This window comes from Doryrhamphus excisus, chromosome 7 (assembly GCF_030265055.1).
Source record: "Doryrhamphus excisus isolate RoL2022-K1 chromosome 7, RoL_Dexc_1.0, whole genome shotgun sequence".
In the NCBI taxonomy this organism is placed as follows: domain Eukaryota; kingdom Metazoa; phylum Chordata; class Actinopteri; order Syngnathiformes; family Syngnathidae; genus Doryrhamphus; species Doryrhamphus excisus.
Window position 1 is genome coordinate 2,176,690 of NC_080472.1, and position 19,585 is coordinate 2,196,274.

The window sequence follows — 19,585 nt, forward strand, 5'->3', positions numbered from 1 at the left end:
TGGACTGGTGGCCAGCCAATCACAGGGCACATATAGACAAACAACCATTCACACTCACATTCATACCTATGGACAATTTTGGAGTCGCTAATTAACCTAACATGTTTTTGGAATGTGGGAGGAAACCGGAGAAAACCCACGCATGCACGGGGGGAACATGCATGGAATTGAACTCGGTTCTCCTAGCTGTGAGGCCTGCATGCTAACCACTCCTCTGCCATGCAGCCGTAAACTTTTTTTTTTTTTTTTTTACTACGTTTCATTTCAAATGAAGTGAGGTCGAGGGACAAAGAAGCAAAAAAAATTTTTTTTTTTAAATTACCACTTCCACACTAAACGAGAGGATAACCTTTTGCACTCGATCTTATGTCATGCAGTGTTCGTCATAGCCAATGTAAAGGGACGACTGTAGGGGGGGTAGACCCTGGACTGGTGGCCAGCCAATCACAGGGCACATATAGTCAAACAACCATTCACACTCACATTCATACCTATGGACAGTTTGGAGTCGCTAATTAGAATTAGCCTAGCATGTTTTTGGAATGTGGGAGGAAACCGGAGTACCCGGAGAAAACCCACGCATGCACAGGGGGAGAACATGCAAACTACACACAGAGATGCCCGAGGGTGGAATTGAACCCTGGTCTCCTAGCTGTTAGGTCTGCGCGCTAACCACTCGTCCACCGTGCCGCCGCCACCCTTCCAAGAACGCACCATTCTGACTCCTTTTTTACTTTTTCCAGCTGTTGATCTCGAGCTGTTCGCGCTGCAAGACGTGCGACTGTCTGGTCTACGACGAGGAAATCATGGCGGGCTGGACGGCAGACGACTCCAACCTAAACACGACCTGCCCCTTCTGCGGGAACCCCTTCCTGCCTTTTCTCAACGTGGAGATCAGGGACATGAGAGGAGCTGGCAGGTCAGACCAGACCAGACCAGACCAGACATATCTACGAGATGTTTAGCGAGCTAGCAAATATCATTCTTACATAGACCTTTACATCTGATGTCTTCTTCTTAGGTTGTTCCTGAAGGGAAGTCTCTCAGTGGACGAGGCGCTGAGTTCCTCGTGTTCTACCTCAACGGGCTTCGACACGGGGACGTCCACCTTGTCCACCCCCTGTCCCACCACAGCTGTGTCCCCTCCTTCGCCGGTGATCGTGAGACCGAGGTGTCTGCTGTACTTATTTATGATACGGTTGTCCGTGCGTGAACATGTAACATGAATATTTATGATACGGTTGTCCGTGCGTTAACATGTAACGTGAATATTTATGATACGGTTGTCCGTGCGTTAACATGTAACATGTAACATGAATATTTATGATACGGTTGTCCGCGCGTTAACATGTAACGTGAATATTTATGATACGGTTGTCCGTGCGTTAACATGTAACATGAATATTTATGATACGGTTGTCCGCGCGTTAACATGTAACATGAATATTTATGATACGGTTGTCCGTGCGTTAACATGTAACGTGAATATTTATGATACGGTTGTCTGTGCGTTAACATGTAACGTGAATATTTATGATACGGTTGTCTGTGCGTTAACATATAACGTGAATATTTATGATAGGGTTGTCTGTGCGTTAACATATAACATGAATTAATATGAGCAAGCTAACAATGTACGTCATTGGGATACACTTATTTTGTGTCAATGCATGATCACTGCAATGATGAAATGATGTTAGATGGGTTTTTTCATCCATCCATCCATCCATCCATCCATCCATCCATCCATCCATGCATCCATCCATCCATCCATCCATCCATCCATCCATCCATTCATCCATCCATCCATCCAAACACGGTCGCCCCCATATGTATGTATGTATGTATGTATGTATGTATCCAAACACGGTCACCCCCATATGTATGTATGTATGTATCCTAACATGGTCGCCCCCGTATGTATGTATTCTAATATGGTCGTCCCCGTATGTATGTATTCTAACATGGTCGCCCCCCGTATGTATGTATGTATGTATGTATGTATGTATGTATGTATCCAAACAGGTCGCCCCCATATGTATGTATGTATGTATGTATGTATGTATCCTAACACAGTCACCCCCGTATGTATGTATGTATCCTAACACGGTCGCCTCCGTATGTATGTATGTATGTATGTATGTATCCTAACACAGTCACCCCCGTATGTATGTATGTATCCTAACATGGTCGCCCCCATATGTATGTATGTATGTAAGTATCCAAACACGGTTGCCCCCGTATGTATGTATGTATCCTAAGACGGTCGCCCCCGTATGTATGTATGTATGTATGTATGTATGTATGTATGTATGTATGTATGTATGTATCCTAACATAGTCGCCCATGCATGTATGTATGTATGTATGTATATATGTATGTATCCTAACATGGTCACCCCCGTATGTATGTATGTATGTATGTATCCTAAGATGGTCGCCCGCGTATGTATGTATGTATGTATGTATGTATGTATGTATGTATGTATGTATGTAATTTTGAACATCTATTCAATGCATTACTATGTAATGTAAATTAGAAGCGGTACTATGGCTTTGATGCTAGCTCAATCATAAGTAGCAGTAAATGTGACGTAGTACTACTAGTCTTGGTGACTACCACTCATTTTTTTTGTTGTCCTTTTCATGATGCATTTAGGGACTCCTGTGACTTCCTATACTCTGGAAAATACAGTCACAGAGCAAATTAGAGATGAAAGCTCTTTTTTTCTCGTCCACAGAACTCCATCCACCACATCGCAGGGGATCAACATCCCCTCCGAGCGGCGACACGGGGCTCTCTGCTCGCCAACGCCCATGGCTCGTAGCGTCAGTGCCTTCGGTCCCCTGGAAGAAACATCTCCAAGGAACCATTTGTTGCCCGTCTCCGGGAGCCTGCCCACCCGGCTCAACGAACCCACCGTACGTCCCACAGCCACGGATGCTAGCTTGCTAGCTAGCTAGCTAGCGCTTCATCAATACTCCATCATCTGGTCTACTCGCTCTGCCCAGGACCCGCTCAATATGGAATGGCGTCTCCACAACCCGGAACCAGTCACGGTCCCCTACTTGAGTCCGCTGGTGCTGTGGAAGGAACTGGAGAGCCTGCTGGAGAACGAGGGCGACGCCGTGGTCACAGAGGCCGACATGGTGGACCACCATCCCATCATCTACTGGAACTTAGTCTGGTACTTCAGGCGCCTGGGGTTGCCTAGCAACCTGCCCGGACTCATCCTGACCTCGGAGCACTGCAACGTGGACTCCCAGGTGAAACGGCGAGTGGTCTAGCACGCGCCGCCCAAACAGGAAGTCAACCGGTGCCTTTTCCCCTCCAGGTTCCCCGTCAGTGGATGTCGGAGGACAGTAAGCACGTCCTGGTCCAGATCCTGTGGGACAACCTGAAGCTCCAGCAGGACCCCGTGCAGCCATTTTACATTCTGTGGAACACGTACAGTGAGTCCCACTAGGAACCACGAACAAACCATTCACTCCGGAATGTTTAGGAATATGATTATGGATATGGATATGGATATGGATGTGGATATGGATATGAATATGCATATGTCAGAAGTTTCCATACACTTGCTTTCTTTTCTTCTTCCATGCTAGTCTTCCATGCTTTCTGTTCTTTCTTTTCTTCTTCCATGCTAGTCTTCCATGCTTTCTGTTCTTCTATGGAAGTCTCTTTTACTTTGACGTAAAAACACCATCTCCTACCTTGGTGTGTGTGCGTGGCGTGACGCGTCTGTGTGTGGCGTGACACATGTGTGCGCGCGACGTGCGTGTGTGTGTGGCGTGACGTCTGTGTGTGGGTGCGTGTGTGGCGTGTGTGTGTGTGCGGGCGGGCGTGACGTGTGTGTGTGTGTGCGGGCGGGCGTGATGTGTGTGGCGTGATGTGACGTGTGTGGCGTGTGTGTGTGTGTGGGCGGGCGTGACGTGTGTGTGTGTGTGCGGGCGGGCGTGACGTGTGTGTGTGTGTGCGGGCGGGCGTGATGTGTGTGGCGTGATGTGACGTGTGTGGCGTGTGTGTGTGTGCAGGCGGGCGTGACGTGTGTGTGTGTGTGCGGGCGGGCGTGATGTGTGTGGCGTGATGTGACGTGTGTGGCGTGTGTGTGTGTGCGGGCGGGCGTGACGTGTGTGCGGGCGGGCGTGACGTGTGTGTGCGGGCGGGACGTGCGTGTACGGGCGTGTGACGGGCGTGTGCGGGCGTGTGCTGACGTGAGGGGTGTGTGCGGGCGTGTGCTGACGTGACGGGCGTGTGCGGCCGTGTGCTGACGTGACGGGCGGGTGTGACGGGCGTGACGGGCGTGACGTGCGTGCGTGTGTGTGTGGGCGGGCGTGGGTGTGGCGGGCGTGGGTGTGACGTGCGGGTGTAACGTGCGTGTGCGGGCGTGGGTGTGATGTGCAGGTGTGACGTGCGTGACGTGCGCGTGCAGGCGTGACGTGCGTGCGTGTGTGCGTGTGCGGGTGTGATGTGCGTGTGCGGGTGTGATGTGCGTGACGTGCGCGTGCGGGCATGACGTGCGTGTGCATGTGAGACGTGTGTGTGTATGTAACATAAATTCTAAGCGGTACTATGGTCCTTCTAAAAGAATTCGTTTTTTTAAAAAGCTTGTTTTGATGCTAGCTTAATCATAAGTAGCACTAAATGTGACGTGGAACTACGTTACGTAGGACGTATACTCCGTACCATGTATGTATGTATGTATGTATGTATGTATGTATGTACGTATGTATGTATGTATGTATGTATGTGTGGCAAATACTACGTGGCAGTATTTGAACCCGGGTGTTTTGTACTGTGATTGTTTACTTTCATGCATGTTGGCGTTTAAAGATGGCGGTTGTCTCCATCATTATTGCTGTACTGTTAATGCAATAATAATAATTTTAATAATATAAAATAACGCAATACTGTGGGGGGGGGGGAAATAGTCTCCACAATGCTTGTTTACAAAAAGTGTGTGTGTTGTGTGTGTGTAGATGTGGGCTACCCCGTCTCCCGCCCGGCCCCCAAAGAGGAGAAGCCGTTCACCGAGGATCTCCTGCAGAGCGTCGTGAGGAGCATCCAGAGGAACGATGTCAGCCGACCGATGGCTCGTCTGCTGGAGATTCACAACCAGACGCTCGGACTCCAACGCCAAAGGTCAGCACTCTTTCTTCTCTAATGACCTTTTCCACTGGGGGGGGTGTGACGTGTGTGCGTGGGCGTGACGTGTGTGGCGTGATGTGACATGTGTGCGGGCGTGACGTGCGTGTGCGGGCGTGACGTGCGTGTACGTGCGTGACGTGCGTGTGCGGGCGTGTGCTGACGTGACGTGCGGGTGTGATGTGCGTGACGTGTGGGCCGGCGAGCGTGTGCGGGCGTGGGTGTGACGTGGGTGGCGTGATGTGACATGTGTGCGTGACATGTGCGGGCGTGACGTGCGGGCGTGACGTGCGGGCGTGGCGTGACATGCGGGCGTGGCGTGACATGCGGGCGTGACGTGCGTGTGCGGGCGTGTGCTGACGTGACGGCCGTGTGCTGACGTGACGGGCGTGTGCGGGCGTGTGCTGACGTGCGGGCCGGCGAGCGTGTGCGGGCGTGGGTGTGACGTGGGTGGCGTGATGTGACGTGTGCGTGACATGTGCGGGCGTGACGTGCGGGCGTGGCGTGACATGCATGACGTGCGGGCGTGTGCGGGCGTGTGCTGACGTGACGTGCGGGTGTGATGTGCGTGACGTGTGGGCCGGCGAGCGTGTGCGGGCGTGGGTGTGACGTGGGTGGCGTGATGTGACATGTGTGCGTGACATGTGCGGGCGTGACGTGCGGGCGTGACGTGCGGGCGTGGCGTGACATGCGGGCGTGACGTGCGTGTGCGGGCGTGTGCTGACGTGACGGCCGTGTGCTGACGTGACGGGCGTGTGCGGGCGTGTGCTGACGTGCGGGCCGGCGAGCGTGTGCGGGCGTGGGTGTGACGTGGGTGGCGTGATGTGACGTGTGCGTGACATGTGCGGGCGTGACGTGCGGGCGTGGCGTGACATGCATGACGTGCGGGCGTGTGCGGGCGTGTGCTGACGTGACGTGCGGGTGTGATGTGCGTGACGTGCGGGCCGGCGAGCGTGTGCGGGCGTGGGTGTGACGTGGGTGGCGTGATGTGACGTGTGCGTGACATGTGCGGGCGTGGCGTGACGTGCGTGACGTGCGTGACGTGCGGGCGTGACGTGCGTGTGCGGGCGTGTGCTGACGTGACGGGCGTGTGCGGGCGTGTGCTGACGTGACGGGCGTGTGCTGACGTGACGTGCGGGTGTGATGTGCGTGACGTGCGGGCCGGCGAGCGTGTGCGGGCGTGGGTGTGACGTGGGTGGCGTGATGTGACATGTGTGCGTGACATGTGCGGGCGTGACGTGCGGGCGTGGCGTGACATGCGGGCGTGACGTGCGTGTGCGGGCGTGTGCTGACGTGACGGCCGTGTGCGGGCGTGTGCTGACGTGCGGGCCGGCGAGCGTGTGCGGGCGTGGGTGTGACGTGGGTGGCGTGATGTGACGTGTGCGTGACATGTGCGGGCGTGACGTGCGGGCGTGGCGTGACATGCATGACGTGCGGGCGTGTGCGGGCGTGTGCTGACGTGACGTGCGGGTGTGATGTGCGTGACGTGCGGGCCGGCGAGCGTGTGCGGGCGTGGGTGTGACGTGGGTGGCGTGATGTGACGTGTGCGTGACATGTGCGGGCGTGGCGTGACGTGCGTGACGTGCGGGCGTGACGTGCGTGTGCGGGCGTGTGCTGACGTGACGGGCGTGTGCGGGCGTGTGCTGACGTGACGGGCGTGTGCTGACGTGACGTGCGGGTGTGATGTGCGTGACGTGCGGGCCGGCGAGCGTGTGCGGGCGTGGGTGTGACGTGGGTGGCGTGATGTGACATGTGTGCGTGACATGTGCGGGCGTGACGTGCGGGCGTGACGGGCGTGTGCGGGCGTGACGGGCGTGTGCTGACGTGACGGGCGTGTGCGGGCGTGTGCTGACGTGACGTGCGTGTGCGGGTGTGATGTGCGTGACGTGCGGGCCGGCGGGCGTGTGCAGGCGTGGGTGTGACGTGGGTGGCGTGACGTGCGGGCGTGGCGTGACGTGCGGGCGTGACGTGCGTGACGTGCGGGCGTGTGCTGACGTGACGTGCGTGTGCGTGACGTGCGGGCCGGCGGGCGTGGGTGTGACGTGCGCGGGACCTTTTCCACTGTGGGGGGGTGGCAATGGTCAGTCACTTCCTGAAGTGGACATTGATTGGCTACGATTGTGTTTTGGGCTTTTTTAGCATCAGCTGAGGGCAAGGCGAGTAGCGGGGAGGAGACGTGAAAATGACACCCCGATGCTAAAGTAGTAGCTCCAGTTTAGCCTACCACATCAACGCAAAGCGCCCTGTCGCCACTTAGTAGCCAAAACACAAGAAATTTAGCCCTCTAACCGACGGACAAAAGCTGGTGGATAGCCAACCGTGGGTTGCAGACCCACGTGGGTCACTGTCCTACTACATTTCTGCTTTTAATGCATTGTTACGTTTTTAGGAGTTTGTACCGGGACCTCCTCTTCCTGTCGCTGGTGGCTCTGGGGAAAGACAGCATTAATATCGGTGAGTAGCAGGCTTGCGTCTTTAATGATTATTTGAAAAAAAACATGCTTCGTCGTCAAGACGGCGGAAACCCGCTTATGTCGAGAACACGCCTGTGTCTACCAACTCCCGAGGCGCGTTCCACATAAGCGGGGTTTGGGGGTGGGGGGGATTAGCTGCGTTTGAAGCTAATCGGACGCTTGCGAATTTGTCTTCTTTTAGACGCCTTCGATCGGGAATACAAGCTGGCGTACGACCGCCTGTCGCCGAGGCTGGTGAAGCTGACCCGGAACTGCGATCGCCCCCCCAGCACGGGCGTCATGGAGTGTCGCCGGACGTTCGGGGAGCCTTACTTGTAAAAAAAAAATAATAATAATAATAATAATAATAATAATTAACAACAAACTCAGGAAAGTAGCCGTCTTAACGACACGGCAGAAAAGTTTTTTTTTCGACAAAATTTCGTAGATTTTATTATCCAATCAGGTAAGAGCTTTTCATCAGGGTTTGTTTCCTGTCAGTAGATCTCAACTTTTATTTTATTTTTATTTTTTTTATTATTATTTTAAAAGTTGTTACAAATGGGAATGATTAATGTCAGTATTAACCTTTTTTTTTTTTTTTTAGAAGCACCGGACCCCGGTTTCAGCGTACAGGTGGTCCTTGGCGTCCTAGACTCTGATGTAAGTCTAGTTTTACTTACTTTTACACTTAAATTATTAATAATAATAATAATTATTATTATTATTTACATGTAAATTACCATCAGAAACTGATTAGATAGAGTCATCTTTGTAACAGCGCACTGAATCCATGACCCCCGTTAGCATTCATTAGCATTCGATAATAATTTTTAATAATGATTGGGACCAAAAGAGGCGCCTTTTTTTTGCGCTGAGCGAGTCTCGTATTTGCGGACCAAAAATTTTTTTTTTTATTTTTTATGAATTTATAAGAGCATCGCAAACCGAGGCCCACCTGTACGTGAAACGTGATATTTACATATTCGGATATATACATATTTTTAAAGTCGCGGTTCTGTTACAAAAATACAAAAATTTCACGATATCCATGCTAGCATGTTATGCTATGTTATGTTTTGGGGGTGATTATGCTTGAAAGGGAACTTCCTTAGTCTTATAAAAGTCGACCACTTTGCCGGGGCGAACGAGTCGTTGTTTGAAAGTCAGGATGAACTTTGACCTTTTTGAAAAAGGTCAACTGATTGTGACTTGAACGGACTTTCTGATGGGAAATATGACTTTTGTAAAAATGAAAAAAATGTATAAATTCTGTACAAAAGTGTACATTTATATTTAAAAAAAAAAAAATGTATTTAAAAAAAATATATAATATATGATAATTGATAATAAAGCTGTTTAAATGCATGTTTCTGTAAAGGACAGAACATTCAGGGTTGTTTTGAATGTAAATAATAAATAATACATATTAAATATTATCACTTTTTGGCTCCACTTTTTCAGTGAAAATGAAAAAAAATTAATAATTCATACGGACCACTTTTACAAAAATGGTTCTTTACACCCGGAAGTACGTAAGTCTCAACTCAATAGAGTTGCTTTCAACAAACTTTATTTCAACGTGTCGGTACACAGCCAATAAAAAAAAAAAAAATTTTTGCAGAATAAATTTTTCAAATAAAACATTTTTTTATAAATAGTACATTTTCACTCACAAATTAATACACGATAACACGTTTTACACTACAACACCAAAAGCTAATCATTTAGCAAACCTGAACAAAAAGTATATCATGTAAAGTAATACTTTGAGAATAAATACACACTGAATGTGCTACTGGTAGTTAAAGAGTACTATCATCCCTTTGAGTACTGCGGTTAACTTGTTCCAGACTCGATCATGGTCTGGTGCTTGTGTAGCATTAACATCTGACCATAAGCACACAATAATTCTAGTTATGTACTTGTACTTGTATGTTATTGTACTTTTATAGTTCAGTAGAACTAGCTTAAATTGACATGAGCTGTGATTAATCGGCACCATCATGGACTAATTAGTGACGCTAAAAAAGATAAAAGTGCTGACTTTTGGGCCCCCCGGAACCAGAAGACCTTCAGTGACCTTCAGTGACCATAAGAACACAATAATTCTACTTATGTACTTTTATAGTTCAGTAGTACTAGCTTAAATTGACATGAGATGTGATTAATCGGCACCATCATGGACTAATTAGTGACGCTAAAATGGGATAAAAGTGCTGACTTTTGGGCCCCCCGGAACCAGAAGACCTTCAGTGACCTTCAGTACACAATAATTCTAGTTATGTACTTGTACTTGTATGTTATTGTACTTTTATAGTTCAGTGGAACTAGCTTAAATTGACATGATCTGTGATTAATCGGCACCATCATGGACTAATTAGTGACGCTAAAATGGGATAAAAGTACTGACTTTTGGGCCCCCCGGAACCAGAAGACCTTCAGTGACCTTCAGTGACCATAAGAACACAATAATTCTAGTCATGTACTTGTACTTGTATGTTATTGTACTTTTATAGTTCAGTAGAACTAGCTTAAATTGACGTGAGCTGTGATTAATCAGCACCATCATGGACTAATTAGTGACGCTAAAACGGGATAAAAGTGCTGACTTTTGGCCCCCCGGAACCAGAAGACCTTCAGTGACCTTCAGTGACCATAAGAACACAATAATTCTACTTATGTACTTTTATAGTTCAGTAGTACTAGCTTAAATTGACATGAGCTGTGATTAATCGGCACCATCATGGACTAATTAGTGACGCTAAAAGAGATAAAAGTACTGACTTATGTACTTTTATAGTTCAGTAGTACTAGCTTAAATTGACATGAGCTGTGATTAATCGGCACCATCATGGACTAATTAGTGACGCTAAAATGGGATAAAAGTGCTGACTTTTGGGCCCCCCGGAACCAGAAGACCTTCAGTGACCTTCAGTGACCTTAAGAACACAATAATTCTAGTCATGTACTTGTACTTGTATGTTATTGTACTTTTATAGTTCAGTGGAACTAGCTTAAATTGACATGAGCTGTGATTAATCGGCACCATCAGGGACTAATTAGTGACGCTAAAAGAGATAAAAGTACTGACTTTTGGGCCCCCCGGAACCAGAAGACCTTCAGTGACCTTCAGTGACCATAAGAACACAATAATTCTACTTATGTACTTTTATAGTTCAGTAGTACTAGCTTAAATTGACATGAGATGTGATTAATCGGCACCATCATGGACTAATTAGTGACGCTAAAAGAGATAAAAGTGCTGACTTTTGGGCCCCCCGGAACCAGAAGACCTTCAGTGACCTTCAGTGACCATAAGAACACAATAATTCTACTTATGTACTTGTACTTGTATGTTATTGTACTTTTATAGTTCAGTAGAACTAGCTTAAATTGACATGAGATGTGATTAATCGGCACCATCATGGACTAATTAGTGACGCTAAAATGGGATAAAAGTGCTGACTTTTGGGCCCCCCGGAACCAGAAGACCTTCAGTGACCTTCAGTGACCATAAGAACACAATAATTCTACTTATGTACTTTTATAGTTCAGTAGTACTAGCTTAAATTGACATGAGCTGTGATTAATCGGCACCATCATGGACTAATTAGTGACGCTAAAAGAGATAAAAGTGCTGACCTTTGGGCCCCCCGGAACCAGAAGACCTTTTAGTGGGGTCCCGAAGTGACGCCTCGGGTCAAATGGAGACGCTACACACGAGGACGCGGTCCTCCAACAGGACGCTGAGGATGAGGAAAAGGAAGTAGAGAGCAAACATGGTCAGTCCCAACGTTCGGGACATCTTCCAGCGGCAGGTGGCGATGGAGATGGTGACGAAGAGGAGCATGAGGAAGAGCAGGACGATGGCGCAGAACAGACCGTTGGAGCTGACCGCCACGGCTTCGCCGTCGTGCGACAGGGAGTACAGGAGCCACGGGACCGGAAGACTAGAACATACATAAGACATGGGGCCATGTTGGTCACATGGTAAGGGGTTAGTATGTCGTTTTTTTTCAGTTTTTTCATTTTTTCAACTTGCTGAAAAAGCACTTTTCTGGTCAAAAAAACACCAGAAACCTCACACACACTCACCAGGGGGCCCAGAAGTACCCAAAAATGGCATAAAATGCCAATCTTTGAGGGCGTTGATTTTTGAAAAAAAACGTAAGGGGTTAGTATGTCGTTTTTTTTCATTTTTTCAACTTGCTGAAAATGCACTTTTCTGGTGAAAAAAACAGGGGAAACCTCACACACGCTCACCAGGGGGCCCAGAAGTACCCAAAAATGGCATAAAATGCCAGCGTTTGAATTTTGTGATTTTTGAAAAAAACGTAAGGGGTTAGTATGTCGTTTTTTTTCATTTTTTCAACTTGCTGAAAATGCACTTTTCTGGTCAAAAAAACACCAGAAACCTCACACACACTCACCAGGGGGCCCAGAAGTACCCAAAAACGGCATAAAATGCCAGAGTTTGAGGACGTTGATTTTTGAAAAAAAACGTAAGGGGTTAGTATGTCGTTTTTTTTCATTTTTTCAACTTGCTGAAAATACACTTTTCTGGTCAAAAAAAACTGGGGAAACCTCTCACACACTCACCAGGGGGCCCAGAAGTACCTAAAAAGTGCATAAAACACCAGTGTTTGAGGGCGCTGATTTTTGAAAAAAAACGTAAGGGGTTAGTATGTCGTTTTTTTTCATTTTTTCAACTTGCTGAAAATACACTTTTCTGGTCAAAAAAACACCAGAAACCTCACACAGACTCACCAGGGGGCCCAGAAGTACCCAAAAACGGCATAAAATGCCAGAGTTTGAGGGCGTTGATTTTTGAAAAAAACGTAAGGGGTTAGTATGTCGTTTTTTTTCATTTTTTCAACTTGCTGAAAATGCACTTTTCTGGTGAAAAAAACAGGGGAAACCTCACACACACTCAACAGGGGCCCCAGGAGCACCCAAAAATGGCATAAAATGCCAGCGTTTGAGGGCGTTGATTTTTGAAAAAAACGTAAGGGGTTAGTATGTCGTTTTTTTCATTTTTTCAACTTGCTGAAAATGCACTTTTCTGGTCAAAAATAAAGTGGAAACCTCACACACACTCACCAGGGGGCCCAGAAGCACCCAAAAAGTGCATAAAACGCCAGTGTTTGAGGGCGTTGATTTTTGAAAAAAAACGTAAGGGGTTAGTATGTCGTTTTTTTCAGATTTTTCAACTTGCTGAAAATGCACTTTTCTGTTCAAAAAAACACGGGAAACATCACATACACGCAACAGGGGGCCCAGAAGTACCCAAAAATGGCATAAAATGCCAGAGTTTGAATTTGGTGATTTTTGAAAAAAAACGTAAGGGGTTAGTATGTCGTTTTTTTCATTTTTTCAACTTGCTGAAAATGCACTTTTCTGGTCAAAAAAACACCAGAAACCTCACACACACTCACCAGGGGGCCCAGAAGTACCCAAAAATGGCATAAAATGCCAGAGTTTGAATTTTCTGATTTTTGAAAAAAAACGTAAGGGGTTAGTATGTCGTTTTTTTTCATTTTTTCAACTTGCTGAAAATACACTTTTCTGGTCAAAAAAACACCAGAAACCTCACACACACTCACCAGGGGGCCCAGAAGTACCCAAAAATGGCATAAAATGCCAATCTTTGAGGGCGTTGATTTTTGAAAAAAAACGTAAGGGGTTAGTATGTCGTTTTTTTCATTTTTTCAACTTGCTGAAAATGCACTTTTCTGGTCAAAAAAACACCAGAAACCTCACACACACACTCACCAGGGGGCCCAGAAGTACCCAAAAATGGCATAAAATGCCAGAGTTTGAATTTTGTGATTTTTGAAAAAAATGTAAGGGGTTAGTATGTCGTTTTTTTTCATTTTTTCAACTTGCTGAAAATGCACTTTTCTGGTCAAAAAAACACCAGAAACCTCACACACACTCACCAGGGGGCCCAGAAGTACCCAAAAATGGCATAAAATGCCAGAGTTTGAATTTGGTGATTTTTGAAAAAAAACGTAAGGGGTTAGTATGTCGTTTTTTTTCATTTTTTCAACTTGCTGAAAATGCACTTTTCTGGTCAAAAAAACAGGGGAAACCTCACACACACTCACCAGGGGGCCCAGAAGTACCCAAAAACGGCATAAAATGCCAGAGTTTGAGGGCGTTGATTTTTGAAAAAAAACGTAAGGGGTTAGTATGTCGTTTTTTTTCATTTTTTCAACTTGCTGAAAATACACTTTTCTGGTCAAAAATAAAGTGGAAACCTCACACACACTCACCAGGGGGCCCAGAAGCACCCAAAAATGGCATAAAATGCCAGAGTTTGAGGGCGTTGATTTTTGAAAAAAAAAACGTAAGGGGTTAGTATGTCGTTTTTTTCAGATTTTTCAACTTGCTGAAAATGCACTTTTCTGTTCAAAAAAACACGGGAAACATCACATACACGCAACAGGGGGCCCAGAAGTACCCAAAAATGGCATAAAATGCCAGAGTTTGAATTTGGTGATTTTTGAAAAAAAACGTAAGGGGTTAGTATGTCGTTTTTTTCATTTTTTCAACTTGCTGAAAATGCACTTTTCTGGTCAAAAAAACACCAGAAACCTCACACACACTCACCAGGGGGCCCAGAAGTACCCAAAAATGGCATAAAATGCCAGAGTTTGAATTTTCTGATTTTTGAAAAAAAACGTAAGGGGTTAGTATGTCGTTTTTTTTCATTTTTTCAACTTGCTGAAAATACACTTTTCTGGTCAAAAAAACACCAGAAACCTCACACACACTCACCAGGGGGCCCAGAAGTACCCAAAAATGGCATAAAATGCCAATCTTTGAGGGCGTTGATTTTTGAAAAAAAACGTAAGGGGTTAGTATGTCGTTTTTTTCATTTTTTCAACTTGCTGAAAATGCACTTTTCTGGTCAAAAAAACACCAGAAACCTCACACACACACTCACCAGGGGGCCCAGAAGTACCCAAAAATGGCATAAAATGCCAGAGTTTGAATTTTCTGATTTTTGAAAAAAAACGTAAGGGGTTAGTATGTCGTTTTTTTTCATTTTTTCAACTTGCTGAAAATACACTTTTCTGGTCAAAAAAACACCAGAAACCTCACACACACTCACCAGGGGGCCCAGAAGTACCCAAAAATGGCATAAAATGCCAATCTTTGAGGGCGTTGATTTTTGAAAAAAAACGTAAGGGGTTAGTATGTCGTTTTTTTCATTTTTTCAACTTGCTGAAAATGCACTTTTCTGGTCAAAAAAACACCAGAAACCTCACACACACACTCACCAGGGGGCCCAGAAGTACCCAAAAATGGCATAAAATGCCAGAGTTTGAATTTTGTGATTTTTGAAAAAAATGTAAGGGGTTAGTATGTCGTTTTTTTTCATTTTTTCAACTTGCTGAAAATGCACTTTTCTGGTCAAAAAAACACCAGAAACCTCACACACACTCACCAGGGGGCCCAGAAGTACCCAAAAATGGCATAAAATGCCAGAGTTTGAATTTGGTGATTTTTGAAAAAAACGTAAGGGGTTAGTATGTCGTTTTTTTTCATTTTTTCAACTTGCTGAAAATGCACTTTTCTGGTCAAAAAAACAGGGGAAACCTCACACACACTCACCAGGGGGCCCAGAAGTACCCAAAAACGGCATAAAATGCCAGAGTTTGAGGGCGTTGATTTTTGAAAAAAAACGTAAGGGGTTAGTATGTCGTTTTTTTTCATTTTTTCAACTTGCTGAAAATACACTTTTCTGGTCAAAAATAAAGTGGAAACCTCACACACACTCACCAGGGGGCCCAGAAGCACCCAAAAATGGCATAAAATGCCAGAGTTTGAGGGCGTTGATTTTTGAAAAAAAAAACGTAAGGGGTTAGTATGTCGTTTTTTTCAGATTTTTCAACTTGCTGAAAATGCACTTTTCTGTTCAAAAAAACACGGGAAACATCACATACACGCAACAGGGGGCCCAGAAGTACCCAAAAATGGCATAAAATGCCAGAGTTTGAATTTGGTGATTTTTGAAAAAAATGTAAGGGGTTAGTATGTCGTTTTTTTCATTTTTTCAACTTGCTGAAAATGCACTTTTCTGGTCAAAAAAACACCAGAAACCTCACACACACTCACCAGGGGGCCCAGAAGTACCCAAAAATGGCATAAAATGCCAATCTTTGAGGGCGTTGATTTTTGAAAAAAAACGTAAGGGGTTAGTATGTCGTTTTTTTCATTTTTTTCAACTTGCTTTTAATGCACTTTTCTGGTCAAAAAAACAAAAGAAACCTCACACACACTCACCAGGGGGCCCAGAAGTACCCAAAAATGGCATAAAATGCCAGAGTTTGAATTTGGTGATTTTTGAAAAAAAACGTAAGGGGTTAGTATGTCGTTTTTTTCATTTTTTCAACTTGCTGAAAATATACTTTTCTGGTCAAAAAAACACCAGAAACCTCACACACACTCACCAGGGGGCCCAGAAGTACCCAAAAACGGCATAAAATGCCAGAGTTTGAGGGTGTTGATTTTTGAAAAAAAACGTAAGGGGTTAGTATGTCGTTTTTTTTCATTTTTTCAACTTGCTGAAAATGCACTTTTCTGGTCAAAAAAACACCAGAAACCTCACACACACTCACCAGGGGGCCCAGAAGTACCCAAAAATGGCATAAAATGCCAGTGTTTGAATTTTGTGATTTTTGAAAAAAACGTAAGGGGTTAGTATGTCGTTTTTTTTCATTTTTTCAACTTGCTGAAAATACACTTTTCTGGTCAAAAATAAAGTGGAAACCTCACACACACTCACCAGGGGGCCCAGAAGTACCCAAAAATGGCATAAAATGCCAGAGTTTGAATTTGGTCATTTTTGAAAAAAAACGTAAGGGGTTAGTATGTCGTTTTTTTCATTTTTTCAACTTGCTGAAAATGCACTTTTCTGGTAAAAAAAAAACACCAGAAACCTCACACACACTCACCAGGGGGCCCAGAAGTACCCAAAAATGGCATAAAATGCCAATCTTTGAGGGCGTTGATTTTTGAAAAAAAACGTAAGGGGTTAGTATGTCGTTTTTTTCATTTTTTCAACTTGCTGAAAATGCACTTTTCTGGTCAAAAAAACAAAAGAAACCTCACACACACTCACCAGGGGGCCCAGAAGTACCCAAAAATGGCATAAAACGCCAGTGTTTGAGGGCGTTGATTTTTGAAAAAAAACGTAAGGGGTTAGTATGTCGTTTTTTTTCATTTTTTCAACTTGCTGAAAATGCACTTTTCTGGTCAAAAAAACACGGGAAACGTCACACCCACTCACCAGGGGGCCCAGAAGCACCCAAAAAGTGCATAAAACGCCAGTGTTTGAGGGCGTTGATTTTTGAAAAAAAACGTAAGGGGTTAGTATGTCGTTTTTTTCATTTTTTCAACTTGCTGAAAATGCACTTTTCTGGTCAAAAAAACACCAGAAACCTCACACACACTCACCAGGGGGCCCAGAAGTACCCAAAAACGGCATAAAACGCCAGTGTTTGAATTTTGTGATTTTTGAAAAAAACGTAAGGGGTTAGTATGTCGTTTTTTTTCATTTTTTCAACTTGCTGAAAATGCACTTTTCTGGTCAAAAAAAAGGGGGAAACCTCACACACACTCACCAGGGGGCCCAGAAGTACCCAAAAATGGCATAAAATGCCAGAGTTTGAATTTGGTGATTTTTGAAAAAAAACGTAAGGGGTTAGTATGTCGTTTTTTTCATTTTTTCAACTTGCTGAAAATGCACTTTTCTGGTCAAAAAAACACCAGAAACCTCACACACACTCACCAGGGGGCCCAGAAGTACCCAAAAACGGCATAAAATGCCAGAGTTTGAGGGTGTTGATTTTTGAAAAAAAACGTAAGGGGTTAGTATGTCGTTTTTTTTCATTTTTTCAACTTGCTGAAAATGCCCTTTTCTGGTCAAAAAAACACCAGAAACCTCACACACACTCACCAGGGGGCCCAGAAGTACCCAAAAACGGCATAAAATGCCAGAGTTTGAGGGTGTTGATTTTTGAAAAAAAACGTAAGGGGTTAGTATGTCGTTTTTTTTTCATTTTTTCAACTTGCTGAAAATGCACTTTTCTGGTCAAAAATAAAGTGGAAACCTCACACACACTCACCAGGGGGCCCAGAAGCACCCAAAAAGTGCATAAAACGCCAGTGTTTGAGGGCGTTGATTTTTGAAAAAAAAACGTAAGGGGTTAGTATGTCGTTTTTTTTTTCATTTTTTCAACTTGCTGAAAATGCACTTTTCTGGTCAAAAAAACAGGGGAAACCTCACACACACTCACCAGGGGGCCCAGAAGTACCCAAAAATGGCATAAAATGCCAGAGTTTGAATTTGGTGATTTTTGAAAAAAAACATAAGGGGTTAGTATGTCGTTTTTTTTCATTTTTTCAACTTGCTGAAAATGCACTTTTCTGGTCAAAAAAACACCAGAAACCTCACACACACTCGCCAGGGGGCCCAGAAGTACCCAAAAAGCGCATAAAACGCCAGTGTTTGAGGGCGTTGATTTTTGAAAAAAAAACGTAAGGGGTGACCACTTTATTTGTTAATGGTTTCTCATAATATTACAACTAAAAATTTTTTATTTCAACTTTATGCTACTAACAATACATGATTTTTCCTCATAATATTAGCTTATTCTTCTACGTTGGAATACAACCTTTTTCTCTTAATATTTTTTACTTTATTCTTGTAAAATTACAGATATACAAGCAAGTTGAAAAAAATGAAAAAAACGACATACTAACCCCTTACGTTTTTTTTCAAAAATCAACGCCCTCAAACTCTGGCGTTTTATGCCACTTTTGGGTACTTCTGGGCCCCCTGGTGAGTGTGTGTGAGGTTTCTTCTGTTTTTTTTTTACCAGAAAAGTGCATTTTCAGCAAGTTGAAAAATCTGAAAAAAACGACATACTAACCCCTTACGTTTTTTTTCAAAAATCAACGCCCTTAAAGATTGGCATTTTATGCCGTTTTTGGGTGCTTCTGGGCCCCCTGGTGAGTGTGTGTGACGTTTCCCGTGTTTTTTTGACCAGAAAAGTGCATTAAAAGCAAGTTGAAAAATCTGAAAAAAACGACATACTAACCCCTTACGTTTTTTTTTTCAAAAATCACCAAATTCAAACTCTGGCATTTTATGCCATTTTTGGGTACTTCTCGGGCCCCTGTTGCGTGTGTGTGACGTTTCCCGTGTTTTTTTGACCAGAAAAGTGCATTTTCAGCAAGTTGAAAAATCTGAAAAAAAACGACATACTAACCCCTTACTTTTTTTCCCAAAAATCAACGCCCTCAAACACTGGCGTTTTATGCACTTTTTGGGTACTTCTGGGCCCCCTGGTGAGTGTGTGTGAGGTTTCTGGTGTTTTTTTGACCAGAAAAGTGCATTTTCAGCAAGTTGAAAAAATGAAAAAAAACGACATACTAACCCCTTATGTTTTTTTTCAAAAATCAACGCCCTCAAATTTTATGCCACTTTTGGGTACTTCTCGGGCCCCTGTTGCGTGTGTGTGTGACGTTTCCCGTGTTTTTTTGACCAGAACAGTGCATTAAAAGCAAGTTGAAAAATCTGAAAAAAACGACATACTAACCCCTTACGTTTTTTTTTCAAAACTCAACGCCCTCAAACACTGGCGTTTTATGCACTTTTTGGGTGCTTCTGGGCCCCCTGGTGAGTGTGTGTGAGGTTTCCACTTTATTTTTGACCAGAAAAGTGCATTAAAAGCAAGTTGAAAAAACTGAAAAAAAAACGACATACTAACCCCTTACGTTTTTTTCAAAAATCACCAAATTCAAACTCTGGCATTTTATGCCATTTTTGGGTACTTCTGGGCCCCTGGTGAGTGTGTGTGAGGTTTCTTCTGTTTTTTTGACCAGAAAAGTGCATTTTCAGCAAGTTGAAAAATCTGAAAAAAACGACATACTAACCCCTTACGTTTTTTTCCAAAAATCAACACCCT

At 44.7% G+C, this 19,585-nt stretch overlaps 2 protein-coding genes across 11 annotated transcripts in view; one reads left to right on the forward strand and one right to left on the reverse strand.

Annotated features, from left to right (window-relative positions):
- LOC131131935 (C-myc promoter-binding protein-like) overlaps positions 1–19,585 on the forward strand; it is an 82,623-nt gene that overhangs the window by 55,478 nt on the left and 7,560 nt on the right. For 3 of the 4 annotated variants that reach the window (XM_058077005.1, XM_058077003.1, XM_058077006.1), the window contains 8 exons: positions 744–919; positions 1,022–1,171; positions 2,741–2,921; positions 3,012–3,266; positions 3,335–3,452; positions 4,983–5,145; positions 7,538–7,602; positions 7,804–10,632. In XM_058077005.1, the coding sequence (XP_057932988.1) occupies positions 744–919; positions 1,022–1,171; positions 2,741–2,921; positions 3,012–3,266; positions 3,335–3,452; positions 4,983–5,145; positions 7,538–7,602; positions 7,804–7,940 (1,245 nt within the window). In that variant the 3' untranslated portion in view covers positions 7,941–10,632. Of the gene's footprint in view, positions 1–743; positions 920–1,021; positions 1,172–2,740; positions 2,922–3,011; positions 3,267–3,334; positions 3,453–4,982; positions 5,146–7,537; positions 7,603–7,803; positions 10,633–19,585 lie in introns of those variants that run through there. The other variant, XR_009130278.1, reaches the window with a different exon arrangement.
- Positions 8,807–19,585, reverse strand: part of LOC131131938 (sodium/potassium/calcium exchanger 1-like) — a 30,694-nt gene continuing 19,915 nt past the window's right edge. For 2 of the 7 annotated variants that reach the window (XM_058077013.1, XM_058077016.1), the window contains exon 9: positions 8,807–11,554. In XM_058077013.1, the coding sequence (XP_057932996.1) occupies positions 11,305–11,554 (250 nt within the window). In that variant the 3' untranslated portion in view covers positions 8,807–11,304. The remainder of the gene's footprint in view (positions 11,555–19,585) is intronic. The other 5 variants (XM_058077014.1, XM_058077015.1, XR_009130281.1 and 2 more) reach the window with 5 other exon arrangements.